This window comes from Rhinoderma darwinii, chromosome 5, assembly GCF_050947455.1.
Source record: "Rhinoderma darwinii isolate aRhiDar2 chromosome 5, aRhiDar2.hap1, whole genome shotgun sequence".
Lineage (NCBI taxonomy): Eukaryota > Metazoa > Chordata > Amphibia > Anura > Rhinodermatidae > Rhinoderma > Rhinoderma darwinii.
The window spans coordinates 211,628,873-211,645,192 of record NC_134691.1 but is presented as its reverse complement, the minus strand read 5'-3'; the positions used below and the strand labels follow the sequence as shown (position 1 = coordinate 211,645,192).

At 42.9% G+C, this 16,320-nt stretch overlaps 1 protein-coding gene across 4 annotated transcripts in view; it reads right to left on the bottom strand.

The window, feature by feature from the left end:
• STARD3NL (STARD3 N-terminal like) overlaps positions 1 to 16,320 on the bottom strand; it is a 45,165-nt gene that overhangs the window by 8,514 nt on the left and 20,331 nt on the right. For all 4 annotated transcript variants that reach the window (XM_075826924.1, XM_075826926.1, XM_075826925.1 and 1 more), the window contains exons 4-8: positions 14,128 to 14,205; positions 12,163 to 12,240; positions 5,109 to 5,162; positions 3,090 to 3,207; positions 413 to 511 (exon numbers count right to left, since the gene is read on the bottom strand). In XM_075826924.1, coding sequence (XP_075683039.1) covers positions 413 to 511; positions 3,090 to 3,207; positions 5,109 to 5,162; positions 12,163 to 12,240; positions 14,128 to 14,205 — 427 coding nt within the window. The remainder of the gene's footprint in view (positions 1 to 412; positions 512 to 3,089; positions 3,208 to 5,108; positions 5,163 to 12,162; positions 12,241 to 14,127; positions 14,206 to 16,320) is intronic.

Sequence of the window (16,320 nt, the reverse complement as noted above, 5' to 3'; positions counted from 1 at the left end):
GTCAGTCCAGCTGAATGGACGGCTCGGCTGAGAGTGGGTCTTGTGTGTGTCTAACAAACAGGAACACCATAATAGCGATCACTTCTAAGTTCATTAACAGATGCAACTTTATTTATTTACAACTGCATGTAAATTATTTGATCAATTTGTCATCATATGCATCACTGCCATACTGGCTAAAATTATTACACTTTCTGAATGCCAGGATCTATGTGGAGCAGAGATGCAACTTTTTTTTTTCTCTCTCATTTGCAAGCTTTTTTTTTTTTTGGGTGGATTTAAAACTGCAAAAGAAACCCCATGTAAGGAAAAAAAAATTAAATCTCCCAATTGATATCTCAGACAGGTAGACAATTATAATACATGTCTGCTGGTGGTTATTTCTGAGTAAAGCTCAAACAGATCTATCTACCTGCAAGAGATTCAGGTGGTGAGTAGAACTGTCCATCTGACCTTGGTCCTGGTGGTAAAAGCGCAGCACGTTCAGAAACGCTCCGTATCATTAAACGACCTAAAAAAAATATATATATATATAAAAGCAAAAAAATAAATAAAATAAAAAAGTCAGCAAGGACTGCTTAATGGGATTGGTAATTGTTTTCAAAGTATATTAATAACTTGGCAAAAATTGTCGAATGAGCTTCTCAACTGTGAGAGTAAACCATGTTTGTGTAGTTTTTACATTTTATAATATAATGATATTATTTGTATACAGATGAAGGATATACATATACAGGCATGTTGAATCTGATCTTTTCATAGATTTTTTTTTTAGTACTCCAGATTCTGTCTTTTTATAGAATAGTGGAGGCTGAACTGATAATCTTTTGAAAACCACGCAGACATCAAAAAAGACCAGCTGGGCAGAAAACAGAAGAGAGAGGGTATTTTGTAACATTTAAACATGAACTCTTCAGCTTTTCATATACCACGTTTTATCCAGAATGATATTTGCATTAATGTTTTTAGTGACATTGCCATTGAAGTTAGCGATTGTCCGCTGTGGTTACATATCCGCTGATGAAACATCCCTGCCCTGCAATGTCAACAAGATGTAGTGGGTATATCGCCATACAGACTGCACGGGTTTGGTGACATATTAAATATTATTGTTTATATGAGACCTCAATTATAACACTAAATTCATGAGATATTTGTTATAAAGCTACTGCATACTGGATTTGATTTCTTCAGAAGTAAAAGCTCTTTTGTTTCTGGTTTGCAGTTATCTCATTGACTGGGAATGCAGGGATCGCTTTAGACATGTTTTTGCAACAAGCAGAGGGTGAATTCCTGTGGGTAAAAAGCTAACACACTAGAGAAAGCTACAGATTCTTGCCACATAGTAAAGTAAAGATAAACAATAGGTTTCTTCTGAAAGATTTTATTAGCTTCAATAGGATCTACCACGGTCACATAACTTCTTCTCGGTTTTTCATCTTACAGTTTCACTTAAAAAAAAAAAAATCAATCAAGCAAGGAAAGACGATTGCCTCTGCTCTTTACTGATCTCAATTCACTACCTTTCATAGCGACAAGCTGTGGGGCATACAGTTTACAGGGATTGTCTCAGGAAAGACATTGTTGGCATTTCACTGATATGAAGAGGGTCGGTAGAGGGTCCGACTACTGTGATCCCTTCCACGCACTAGGACAAGGGATCGGTAGCGATGGGAAAGCATCCTACCAGAGACTGAATGGTTCACCCATTATAATCATAGTTGGGCATCTACTCCTATTGGCATGACCTTTACCTTTTTATGTAAGGTTGACATATTCCATGGCATTGTTCTGCGACTTAATAAGATTACAGCGATACCAAATTTATATTGTTTTTTTTTTATGTTTTACTACTTTTACAAGAAAAAAGTAAAAAATAAAATTTGTTTTGCATCGCCATATTCTGAAAGCCATAACTTTATTTTTCCATCTTGAACTGTATCAGGGCTTACTTTTTATTCCATTTTTTGTGGGAGGTGAGGCGACAAAAAACAGTGATTTTAGCGGCTTAAGTTATTATTATTTTTCTTCCTGCATTCACCATACGATTAAATAATGTTAAATTATAATAGTTCAGACTTTTACGGATGTGGCGATACCAATTATGTTTATTTTTTTACAATGCTTTAGGGGGAAAATGGAAGACAGATTTTTTGTTTTTTTTTACTTTTATACATGTATTTTCTTATGGTTCACTGCTTATAAAAAAATAGATATTTTTCATAAAAAAAGGTTTTTTTTGTTTATTTTTTTGGGGGTCGGAGACTTTTTTTTTTTTATTAAACCTTATTGAACATCATTTTACATTTATGTTTTTTGTCCCACAAGGGGATTTGAATCTGCGATTGCTGCTTTGGAATACTTAGTATTGACTGCGGCATATAAGGGGATAAACTTCTGATCCTGACCATTACAGAGGGCGCCCGGCTGAGAAACATCTCCGGCTGTACAAAGATGTATAGATTTTATGCCTATGTCTACATGCAAATATTTTCAGAAAATCATCAAAACTAAAGATACCAAAAATCTCTACGATCCCGCAACAATGTACACTACAAAGCAAGTGAATAGGGTTTAAAAAAAATAAAATAATAATATTTGCATACTTTAGGACAGTCTTCTCCAACCAGTGGCTCGGGAGCCACATGTGGTTCTTAGATCCCTTGCATGTGGCACATGGCTGTTGACTACTGCAGCTACTATTACTCACATAGCTTTCCTAGAAATTGGTACTAAGGACCAAACCATAGGTAACAGATATCATTAGGGAAAAAGTCATATCAGTTGGTTCTATCTTTAATAGGCTTTCAGTGTGGCTCAACATCACCGATCATGTTTGAAAGTGGCTTCAACCTACAGAAGGTTGGGGATCCCTGCTTTAGGCAATGCTGCTAATTTTCAAATCCACAGAATGTTCTGTATGTGGTATATTTGATCGTAAAATGTATAATCTATAATGACAGGGGATTTATTTTTGAGGAATGGTGTTCAAGTTTTAAATGAGGTATAGCCATTATTTTAAGTAATTCATTTTATAAAAACATAAACAATAATCAATTTAATTATACAAACAATTCTTAAGTACTCACGATTTTCTTCTTCACCTTCTTGTGGTAAAACTTTAAAATCTAAGAACCAAGCTTCAATCCAGGCCAAGATAAAGGACATGATAGGAAGGACATAACCGAAAGCACCTTGAGAAAACAGCTGGAAAATCCAAAACAGGAATACTTTTTATTTACACTTTTATATGACGGAAAAACCAAAAAATACATGTAATGTGAAACTATCACCGATGGATAGATTAAAAACAAGTAACAAGATTCCTCAAGAGATGTAGGATTAAAAAAAGGGACTCAAGAGTTTCAGTTTTATGGCAATAAAATGTAAATAGGAACTACACTTTCATCAAACTTTGATATGTCATAGAGACATATCAAAATTTTGGATCGGTGGGGGGTCCGAGTGCGGAGACCCCACTGCTCCTGAAACAAAGGTGCAGTAGTGCTCAGCTGAGCCCTTTGCTTCTTCGTCTGTGATCAGCGCTCATCGTCAAGCTGAAGACAGCTTACATAGAACGTCTATGAACCTGTGTTCAGCTTGAAGGGGAGTGTTGATCATAGTCGAAGGAGCATAGCGCTCAGTTGAGCGCTACTGTACCTTAGTTTCAGCAACGGTGGGGGTTAGATACGTTACATGGGATTCAATTCCTTACCAATTTTAAAATCTTTTTAATGATTAAGCTTTATTTACATAACTGAAAAACCACTTACACTTTCCCAATATCCGTCGTATATATACACAGGGAAAGGGGGTGAGTATGGAGGGGTCTCACCGGTTGAGGCATCTCCATAAGTTGAGCATTTCGGCTGTATGAATCAGCCAACATTTCACTGTAACGAGCGGGATCCCACTCGTATAACCACTTAGATTCTGCAGTCAATAGCAACAGTGGCTTCTAAGCCATTAGAATGAGGGGGTGGCACCATCCGACTTCCCATCGGCCTCCCGCTACGCGATTGCGGGGTGCCGATGGATGTTCTGGCAGCCTGACTCCAGGTCTGCCATCTTTGTGCTCCAGAGGCAGGGTTTAATAGAAGCCTGTAAAAATCACAATTAACTGCAATAGATTAGTATTGCAGTATATCGTGCAAGCGATCTCTGATTGACTAATAAAAAAAGTAAAGACAGTTAAAGGGTTTTTTACATATAAAAATAATGTAAAACATTAAAAAGGTCAAAACAAAACAAAACACCTTTTCTCAATTTCCCCAAAAGCAATGTAGAAAATGAAAAAAATGAACATAACTGTTATTGCCTCGTCCGTAAAAGTACAAATTTTTACAATATAACATTATTTTACCCGCAGGGTAAACTTAGTAAAAAAATTAATAATATTTCAAATGCCAGAATAGCCGTTTCTTGGCAATGAAAAGTGCTAAAAAAAAAAAATCGTATGTGCCCCAAAATGGTAGCAGTAAAATACTACCGCTCGATTCGCAAAGAGCAAGTCTCACACTGCTCAATTGACGGAAAAAAAAAAAAAAAAGTTATGGCTCTCAGAATATGGTAACACAAAAGAAATTTTATTTTTAATAATTATTTTTTTCCTTGTAAAAGTAGTAAAAAAACCAAAATATATAAATTGTGTATTGCCGTAATGGTATCGACCCGAAGAATAAATTTAACATGTCGTAAAAATGAAACCCAGAGAAAAAAAATAAAAATTGAGAAATCAGTTTTTTCCCCATTTCACTCCACAAATAATTTGTTACCAGTTTCCCAGTAAATTTTATGGTATAATAAATGGTGCTGTGAAAAACTACAACTGGTCCCGCCAAAAAAACAAGCCCATATATGGCTAGATTGATGAAAAAATAAAAAAAGTTATGGCTTTAGAAAGGTGGGGAGGAAAAAGCAAAAATGAAAAAAAAAAACAAAACTAAAAATGGCTGCGGAAGGAAGGGGTTAAAGCATACATAAAATACAGGCACCTGTTGACACTAATATAAATTATTACAGCAAGTTAGTTGCCCAAACATTCATATTTAGGACACCTAATTATCTGGATAGGGCAATTCTCCAAGCCTGCTATTGTACGTGCTTACCTTAGATAAAATAACTTTCACTATCAGGAAGGCACAAGTTGTTGCTGTGGTCACCTTCAGAAGAATGAGAATAAAAATTAATTTTAAATCATAAAATAAGAGCTCGTTCATGAATTCCTTACCCTTTCTTAATATTTTTGTACTCACCATAAAATATTTTTCTCTGTCTTCATTGGGAGACACAACACCATGGATATAGACCCTTGCCAGGAGTCTGAGACCAGGTAGGAAAAGCCATGGCTCCACCCAAGCGGGTAATACCCTTCCCACAGACACTGGCTAAAATCAATTTGTGCAGAAGCAGTAAAAGAAAAATAAAACAAACATGTCCACGGTCCCGAGAGATATCTTAACCAAAAAGTCTGATAAACATGTCCCTGGCCTGGAACACAAGAAATGTATGGTGAATACAAAAATCCTATTTTCTGGTTGGATCATTAGGGGATACAGCCCCATGAGAATCTAAACCGTTCCCAGGCGGTGGGGAAAAAAAAGAAAAAAAAAAGGATAGCCCTGCAACCCATCTAACGCACAGCTGCCTGAAACACTTTGCAACCCAAACTGGCATCAGAGGAGGCCATCAAACTAATCTAATAAAATTTGTTGAAGGTGTGCATTGAAGCCCAGGTAGCACCAGGGCAACTGAAACTTGATGTGTGACCGCCCCGGAAGGAGGCACCAACAGCCCTAGTCGAATGGGCAGTGACCCAAAGGGAAGGAACTTTATCCTTGGACCGATGGACTTTTGAAATCTCAGACCGGATTTAACGCACAATAGTGGGCTCGAATGCTGCCAAAGCCTTGTGTAGCCCAGCAGGCATGACAAAAAAAGAAACAGAGCGTCGAAACGACTCCGTCATAGACAAATGGGTGCGGACTGCTCCAACCATGTCAAGGTAATCCGAAGTCTGTTCCTGATTGAGCACTCTGGGCGGGAGCGAAGAGATACAGGAAGGAGAACTCGTTACACTGAGTCACCAGAGCGTTGACTGTGATGGCCCTGGGATCCCTCTGCCTGGCTGCGTACGTTGGAACCTTGTGGTTTAGACTTGGACAGCTGAAATGAGTGGCGACCCTTTCAGTCTGAAAATGTCCTGGCAGAGGAGGACTTTGGGTCTTCGGGCGCTGTGGCCAAGCAGGTCTGGGCTTGAAAGAAGGCTGTCTGGGCCTTTTCCCAAAGTGTCTGCCACCAACAAAAGGGAAGGCTAACAACGTATTTTCTGCAAGCCTGATCGGCCGCCCAAGATTTCAACCAAATTGAATGCTGCATGGCAATTAAATTAGCCTATGCACAGGCATGGACGTGGGATGATTTAAGGGAAGCCGCAAAAAGGAACATTAAAGCGTGAATTACCTGGGACATGAGGTCAGCCATGCAGTGCACCTTCTAAGATATCGCGGTTCAGCGGTTTACTCCAAACCAAGCAAGCCTTTCTCATCCAGGCGGATGCAAATGCTGATGGCAGAGCAGAACCTGCGGCCACGAATATAGACTTGGTCTGGGAACGTCTAGAGCAGGGGTCTCAAGCACGCGGCCCGCGGGCCGCATGCGGCCCCTGGGGCTGTCATCTGCGGCCCGCGGGACACAGAGCCGCTAGTATCGGCTCTGCTCCGGGACTCTGTGGAATTCCCGGACATCGCTGTCCACATATGAACAGCGATGTCTGGGGCTTCCCCAGAGCCGGAGTCCCGGGCAGAGCGCTGGTGTCGGCTCTGCTCCGGGACTGTGGAATTCCCTGACATCGCTGCCCATATGTGGACAGTGTGTCAGGGTCTTGCCCAGAGCGGAGCAGAGCGCTGGTGTCGGCTCTGCTCCTGGACTCTGTGGAATTCCCTGACATCGCTGTCCACATATGAACAGCGATGTCTGGGGCTTCCCCAGAGCCGGAGTCCCGGGCAGAGCGCTGGTGTCGGCTCTGCTCCGGGACTCTGTGGAATTCCCTGACATCGCTGCCCATATATGGACAGTGTGTCAGGGTCTTCCCCAGAGCGGAGTCCCGGGCAGAGCGCTATTATCGGCTCCGCTCCGGGACTCTGGGGAAGCCTCTGACATCGCTGTCCATACATCGACAATGATGTCAGGGGCTTCCCCAGAGCAGGAGTCCGAGTGATGTTAAGAGCACAGCTGGAGTCCCAGGAAGAGCCTACTAGCGCTCTGCCTGGGACTCCAGCTCTGGGGTTGCCCCTGACATCTCTGTCCATATATCGACAGTGATGTCAGGAGCAGAGCTGGAATCCCAGGTAGAGTGCCAGAAGCGGCTCTGCTCCGGGACTCCAGCTCTGGGCAAGCCCCTGACATCACTGGGGCAGCCTCTACAGAGGGCACTGGGGCAGCCTCTACAGAGGGCACTGGGGCAGCCTCCACAGAGGGCACTGTGGCAGCCTCCACAGAGGGCACTGTGGCAGCCTCTACAGAGGGCACTGTGGCAGCCTCTACAGAGGGCACTGTGGCAGCCTCTACAGAGGGCACTGTGGCGTTATCTACAAGTGGGTGTGTGACAGTATCTGAAGAGGACACTGGCATTATCTAGGGGTGTGTTGCATTATCTACAGAGGGCACTGTGGCCTTATCTACAGAGGGCACTGTGGCCTTATCTACAGAGGGCACTGTGGCCTTATCTACAGAGGGCACTGTGGCCTTATCTACAGAGGGCACTGTGGCCTTATCTAGGGGTGTGTTGCATTATCCACAGAGGGCACTGCGGCAGCATCCACAGAGGGCACTGCGGCAGCATCCACAGCGGGCACTGCGGCACTATCTAAAAAGGGGCTGCCCAATCTTGACATGTGTGCTAACTGAGCCGCCGGACTGCATTTAGCGACACTTAAACTGGAAAGCTGGATTGTTGAAATAAGCACGTGGAGAAATATCTCAAATTTTAAACCTAGCGGTATTATTATAGTAATGTAGTATTATTATTCTAGTAATATAGTGTTATAGTCGTTCAAATAACTAATTGATTAATAATAATTTTGTATTGTATCAAATTTGAAAGTAATGCGGCCCGTCAACTTCCCATTTTTGCTATATGCGGCCCACTTACCCTGCCGAGTTTGAGACCCCTGGTCTAGAGGGTCACTGAGTTATGCCGCATCTGACAGTAGAATGGTGGTGCTCTTAGACAGCCGTGAGATCCACAGAAGGAGAAATTGAATGTGCTTTAGAACAGCCAGATGCCTGCCAGGATGTTTCCATTCTTTAAATAAAATCTCCTCAAACTCGCTACGGTTTATTAAGCATAGCCTTTGGCATCGTTGACACTGTAAGGGTGCCTCTTCCTGAGAAGGGTTGATGGGATCATTCTTAATGTGCAAGGTGACCGTGACAACACGTATCAACGCCTGAATGGCAGATATCAGTTTTGAGTCCTGCTAAGATTCTGAATCTGAGGATATATTGGAGGAAGTTGACTGATCCTGATAAGAAGCAGCTTCACCATTGATGACTCTTAACAGGGGTTCCGTGGAGATAACCTGAAGAGGAGAGGAACTTGTGCCTGGGACTTCTGCGCATTTTATGGGCTCTACCATGAGAGGTAGATGGTGTAGTATCCATGGGAGGGGAAGGAGGGGCGTTGAGTTCGGCCACTATCTGGGAAATCAAGTGTTCCAAAGGCTCAACCATGGTTTGGGAGAGTCTGGAAATGTCACCTAAAAACTGAGTAAAGGACCTGGCCCATTCAGGGGGTGCCACATTCCGTGGGAAGTTATTGTCCTGGGTTGCAGAAATTGTGGGCAGAATGGGGTAAGCTGGCTGAATGAAAACGTTTTATGACAACCGCCATTATTATAGTAAAAAAAAAAGCAGCCTGCCGGCTGCCTGTTACGATCCTCCCTGTATGAGGACATGTTGCAAGGAAGCAGAGAAAACCCCAAAAAAACGAACAACTAAGGCCCTGTTCACATGGCGGAATAATTGCGACAGAACGCGCCACGGATTCCGGCGCAAAATTTCGCCTGCCATTCATTTCAATGGGAGTCGGACGCTTATTTTTCCCAATCGCTGATTTTTTCAGCTAGCAGGAAAAAGAAGCGTCCTGCTCGATCTTCGGGCAGATTCTGGCTGAACCTCTCATTAAAGTCAATGTGAGGGGAATTCTTTCTGCCAACGGTAAAAAATAATTCCACGGCGGATTTTGCGGTGGGACCCGCCAGACAAGATCCACCGTGTGATCTGACCCAAACAGCGACAGTGGAAAAAGTGATCCCTGGGGAGAGCTGCACCTAATGAAAAAAATAAGTGACCACTTGAGAAAAAACAGATAATCAGCCCAAAAGCTGGCTTAACAGACTTCTGGTGCTGTGTACCACTCGGCAAAAGACTGGAGAGGCTGAAAAAGGTAAAAGCAACAGGTCCTAGAGCAGCAGCTGAATAAGATGATCGCTCCTGAACAAAAGCGTTGAGAAATGATGCTGGTACCCGAGACAATTGCTGAAGGAACGATGTAGAAAGCAGAACACCGCCCCTTCAGAAAGCCTGCGCTGCGAAACGACCACCCTGCTCCTGAGCTTGCCGCCAAAGAAAAAAGATTCCCTCGAAGCGGGCAATAGCATAATGCCAGGATCACAAACAGAGAGGGGGTGTGAATGAGTGAGAAAATGGCCTTGCGGTGATGAAGTCCAGGGACTAAAGTATTAACAACTGGCCTGCAGCGCTGAGGGGACGAGGGGCACTATCTTGCAAGAATGGCGTAGCAAGCCGCTCGTTCCCCCACGAAAAAAAAAAGGCATATAGGGAAAAACAGCATTTCTCTGTCATACTTGTCCCTGTTCAGGGAGAAAGACTGCAAGGAGATGTACAGCAGCTACACCCAATTACGTCCCCAGAAAGGGTACAGTGTTCCAATAAAAAAATTGGAGGTGCAAAAAGTAAGGTGACCGGCAGTGACTGAATGTGTGTGCAGATAACTGCCTGGATTCCCAGCCCCCAGAGGACTGGGCTGGTGACGAAGCTGACAACCCACCTGCAGCTAAAGAGGGAAAAATAATACAATTTAAAAAAAACAAAAAGACCTGGTTATCAGTTTATGTCTGCCTCGTACAGACACTAGGCTAAAATTGATGTACTCAGAGTCTGTGGGAAAGGTATGGCCTACCTGGGCGAAACCAAGACTTTTCCTACCCAGTGTCAGCCTCCAAGAGGGAATGGCCAATACTCATGGTGTCCCACAATATAAGGCTATGTTCACACGGGGTATTTTGCAGAGTTTTTGGACGCGGAAATCGCGTCGTAAAACTCGGCAAAAACGGCCCGAGAACGCCTCCCATTGATTTCAATGGGAGGCGTCGGCGTCTTTTTCCCGCGAGCAGTAAAACTGCCTCGCGGGAAAAAGAAGCGACATGCCCTATCTTCGGGCGCTTCCGCCTCTGACCTCCCATTGACTTCAATGGGAGGCAGAGAAAGCGTATTTCGCTCTGTTTTATGCCCGCGGCGCTCAATGGGCGCGGGCGAAAAACGGCGCGAAAATCGCCGCGAAAATCGGCGTGCAGGGAGAGGAAAATCTGCCTCAAAGTTCCAAACTGAATTTTGAGGCAGATATTCCTCCCCCAAAATACTCCGTGTGAACATAGCCTAAGCGAGAAACATTTTCTCTTTCTTAGGCCTTGTTCACACTGAGGTTTTTTTTTTACAATGGGAAGCGGAGGCGTTTTTTTTCGTGCGAGCGGAAAAAAACGCTCATGGGAAAAAGAAGCGTCATGCCCTTTCTTCAGGTGTTTCCGTCTCTGACCTCCCATTGACAACAATGGGAGGCAGAGAAAGCAGTTTTCGCTGCATTTTTCGAATTCCTGAAGGAATCTTACGACCTGCTGCTGGATCTAACACAAATAAATTTCTGGAATATATTATATACATACACACCATTTAAAAGGGAGATTCTCTTTCTACTTTAAGGTCAGTTCACAGATAAACACGGAAACCGCGTTGAAATCAGCACCAAAAAACTGCCGAAATTGGCCATTTTTTTCTGGATGGCTTTTAGCCGCTTGCGAGGAAAAAAGCGGGATGTCCTTTCTTGCCACGGTTTCCGCCACTGACCTTACATTGAAATCAATCGAAGGCAAAAAAAAAACGGTGGCGCTCATTTACGAGTGTTTTTCGCCCAGTCCTTAATGGCCGCAGGCATAAAACACGGCAAAAAAGCACAGGCCTGAAGGAATTTTGAGGCAGATTTTTTCTGCCTGCAATATACTCTGTGTGAACAGGGCCTTACAGTTTGATAAATGTCCCAACACCTGAGTCCAAAGTCATCTATGTCACAGTGGGAGTAGTATGCGGGTCACCATATGCCTTAAAAAAAGGCTAAAGCACTGTGAAGTCTTGGGTAGGTCTCTCCAACTGAAACAGATTTAAAAATCCTGCCTAAGATCTACTTTGTCAAGGAGACACTACATAGGGTTTATCCCCCTACATAGGGTTTATCCCTCAGTCTCCCCTTGTGGTTTAAAGGCTCTGATATCATATTACACATGGTGGCTCGATTGCTAGCTCCTATGGGCAACAAATCACATATTCCTTTTCTGCTGTCTTTCAAGGCCACCGTTTATACATTGCCATCCACTTGTTTAATGGGTGACCTACCTACTGGGTCTAGCCAAAGCATCCATAAAGTTGGCTAAATTCGTTCTTCAAGTGGCTAGAATTCATTTAGTTATCAGAGGGATATCAGCTACCCTACCCTGACAGTACCAAAATATGCTTTAAGGACTCATTTATGCCAGCTGCATGATTAGATTGTTCTGAAAGCCCTGGTTGTGTTCTTTCAAAGTCCCTAAAATAAGACCCTATCTGGAGGTTTAAATATATATATTTTTATCTTGATGGAGGGATCCTAATATGTTAAGTCTAAGTATACTGGAGCCTATTCTTACCACCAACATAATTGTACTCTCATAGCCAATTAATATTGTCTCGGACATATTTGACCATGTATTACTCTGTATCGGTTTTCTTTTTGTATTCCACTGTATAGAACAATAGGGTTCTATGGTTATGTGAGTTATGGTCTAAGGCACACCACTACATTTATACAACCACAGACATATAGATACCTACCGCTACTGCCCACCAGTGGCGCAATTTGAATATTGCATAAGCAATTATTAGAATGTTGAATCGAAAGAATGACAACAACTGTTTAGAAATAGAAAATTGCATTAAAAACAATTCATGGTTTATTACATCAAATGTTAAAAGAATTAGTAAAGAAAGAAATGTTTAATCAAACAGGATCCTGTAAGTGTCTGCCTCATTCCCCAGGCCCCAAATTAATAGACAGGAGCCCTCCTGTACGCGGGTCTCGTCTGGCGGCTCACCTGTTCTGCTCAGCAGTGCCGATCTCCTCTGCTTCTGGATTAGGAGGAGGGCGTTAGGGCTCAAGCAGAGGACTGTATTCGAGGTCCATATTACACTCAGATTCTAAATACATTTTAATGGGGCTATGCATACCACTGTATAGAAAGTAAACAAATTTGTAGCATGCTCTATCTGATGTTGTTTATTGGACCAGGTATTCCCCTTGAAGTACTGTTTTCAGTCCTTCTAGCGGAAAACTTGGCAAGTGATACAACATGATTCCGTATGTTGCCCATTATTAGGGCATGCCCACACGTGGCGGATTTCCTCCGCAACTGTCCGCATCAATGCCACACAGAATCTGCGTTGCAGATTCTGCGGCGGATCTGCCCAAAATGTGCAGTAAATTGATGCGGACTAGCTGCTGCGGACTGCGGTAAAAGTGCTTCCCTTCTCTCTATCAGTGCAGGATAGAGAGAAAGGCCAGCACTTTCCCTAGTGAAAGTAAACAAATTTCATACTTACCGGCCGTTGTCTTGGTGACGCGTCCCTCTTTCGGCATCCAGCCCAACCTCCCTGGATGACGCGGCAGTCCATGTGATCGCTGCAGCCTGTGATTGGCTGCAGCCGTCACTTAGACTGAAACGTCATCCTGGGAAACCGGACTGGAGGAAGAAGCAAGGAGTTCTCGGTAAGTATGAACTTCTATTTTTTTTACAGGTTGCTGTATATTGGGATCGGTAGTCACTGTCCAGGGTGCAGAAACAGTTACTGCCGATCGCTTAACTCTTTCAGCACCCTGGACAGTGACTATTTACTGACGTCTCCTAGCAACGCTCCCGTAATTACGGGAGCCCCATTGACTTCCTCAGTCTGGCTGTAGACCTAGAAATACATAGGTCCAGCCAGAATTAAGAAATGTCATGTTAAAAAAGCAAGACGCATCCGCAGCACACATAACATGTGCATGACAGCTGCGGACTTCATTGCGGAATTTAGAATCTCCATTGAAGTCAATGGAGAAATTCCGCCGTGAGTCCGCAACCAGTCCGCCACAACTCCGCAACAGCCATTGCATGCTGCGGACACCAAATTCCGCACCGCAGCCTATGCTCCGCAGCGGAATTTTACGCATGGTCTAAACGAACACTGCTAAATAAAAGTGGAAGTCAATGGAGAAACGGCTCCGCTGCGGATTAACGCTGCGGAGTGTCCGCTGCGGAACTCAAGAGGAAATCCGCCACGTCTGGCCATGCCCTTACGGTCTCTGAGGCCTAACTGCGATTCGCCGAAAGGAGAGACATGACATGCATAGGGGAAACTTGGCTGGCTCCACTTATGTGTATATTTTTGAAAAAACAAAGATATTGAAAATAAAAAAGACTTTTCCTAGAATCATAAATTGGCACCTATCCACAGGATAGATGATAATTTTCTGATCTTTGGGACCCCCACCGATAGTGAGAACAAGGGTCCCCGAAAAAAAAAAAAACCGCCCCCGTTCCTCCTCACTGCTCGACCGCAGTGAAGAGGACATTAAAGGAGCAGCGGTCGAGCATACGCAGCCTCATATGAACTACACAGCTTTTACCATTGAAAACAATGAAAGGCTGTTTTCTAGTTTTTTAAACAATATTTAGGAGCTTAATATGTACGTTTTACGATATGAAATATGCCAGAAATAAGCTGTGTGAACATGCCATTACTTCCCACATAAATACTTACGAAGATGTCAAAAAACGAATAGTAGTAGTCATACTGTAAAACCTCTTTCTTCAAGGCCTCTAAAATACTAACATTTGCCTAAACGAGAAAAAAATATATTTTATCACAATACCCTAAGACCTTTAAATTTGTAAGCATCATGTTGATTTTAAAATGGCGGTCGCAGAACAATTGCAATAACAATCACAGTGACAATTTGACTGACTTATTGGTTCTACGAATTCTGATTGCAAATTTGGTGCAAGGAAAACCAGACGCAGGATTGTCTTATCCCATTTCATTTTGATAGAGAACCTGTATGACTTCTGCCATGTAGTCCTAGCTATATTTTCTTGTTTGTTTGTTCTTTTAAATAAAAGAAAAAATGGATTGCAAAAACAATGCATTTTTTTGCAAGTTTTTTTTCCAATTGTGGAAAAAAAAAAAAAGTGCTCCAAAGACACGTTTGCTCTTACCACTTTTTTTCAGCCAACATTAGAGGTATTCTTCTTCTCAGAACAACGGACATAGTGATGAAATACTATAGACGCCATTTAAATTCATGTGGTCTAACAGGTGCCTGTGGTATCCGTGGTATGACAGATCCGGCACTGCGTCTTGGTTTCCATTGTAAACATAAACCAGAACGCAGATGTGAATATAGCCTTAGTTAGACATACCAAAGATGTGTGATTGGTGGGGGGTAAAAAAATGAAGGGGCACTTATCTTTCGGAATTATTGGAAATTAAGAAACCGGTGATTAACTGCACTTGACTATTTCATATCTCCAATTTACTTTAATGTAATGTGACCTCAAATGCGTGGCCACTTCTCAGTTGTGATATTGGACAGGACAAATATAAATAAATTACCGTATTTTTCGGACTATAAGACGCAGTTTTTAGCAAGAATAAGTCTTGCTAAAAAGTCCCTGCGTCTTATAGTCCGCAGTCAAGGGACCCGGCAGTGCCCTGCCCCCTGACCGTTCCTTACTTAAGGCCTTCCCGACCCGTGATGTGCCGGCACATCATGGAACGGGGAGGGGATGATGTATGGAGCGGGCTCACGCGCTGAGCCCGCTCCATAAACTGAAGGTGTCAGCTTCTGACACGCTGCACTAACGGCCAGGAACAGCGATGGCGCTGTTCCTGGCTGTTTAACTAGTTAAATTCCGCGGTCAATAGCGACCGCGGCATTTATAGTGGTTTTCCCATGAAGGACATTTATGACATATCTACAGGATATGTCATAAATGACAGATAGATGCGGGTCCCAACTCTGGGACCCGCACCTATCTCTAGAACAGGGCCCCATAAACCTTGTTCTATCTTTCACGGCTGCGCTGTCCTCCGGCCACAACCTGGTTACATGGTCGAGTTACGGAAACAGCGTAACTCGCTGAGCTACACAGTTTCCGTAACTCCCATAGAACTGAATAGTAGTTACGGAAACAGCGTAGCATGCTACGCTGCTTCTATAACTGCCATTCACTACTATGGGAGTTACGGAAACAGCGTAGCTCAGCGAGTTACGCTGTTTCCATAACTCATCCATGTATTGCAGTGTATTGTACCAGCGATCTAATGATCGCTGGTTCAAGTCCCCTAGGAGAACTAATAAAATGTATAAAAAAAAAAAGTTTGATAAATTTTCAGGAGTGTAAAAAAAATGTAACGTTAAAAGACCAAAAAACTTTTTCCCATTTTTCCCCAAGCACAATGTTAAAATAAGGCTGTCCGTGGTATTGTACAAAATATCCGCACTCCAGTATTGCCTAATCTTTGACTTCTTCACTAGCCCCATATGTAGCACAGACCCCAAAATGTCATAGTTTCTGCTGCATTTACAGGGTCTACCAGTGGGGGCTGCAAGTGATGACGTGGGGTTTTAGGTGAAAAACTGTTGGACATATAATTTAGTCTGGGCCGTCGTTTTGCATTATTGCGTTCCAAGAGTCATAACTTTTTATTTTTCCGTTGACGAGCTGTGTGAGTGCTTGATTTTCATGGGATGAGCTGTAGTTTTTATTAGTATCATTTTGGGGTACATGAAATTTTTTTGATCAGTTTTTATTACATTTTTGGGGAGGTGAGGAGACAAAAAACAGAAATTCTCTAACTTTTTTTTATAATTTTTTACCGGCGTTCTCTGTGCAGTATAAACAACATGTTTACTTTATTCTGCGGTTCGATACGATTATGGCAATACCAAAT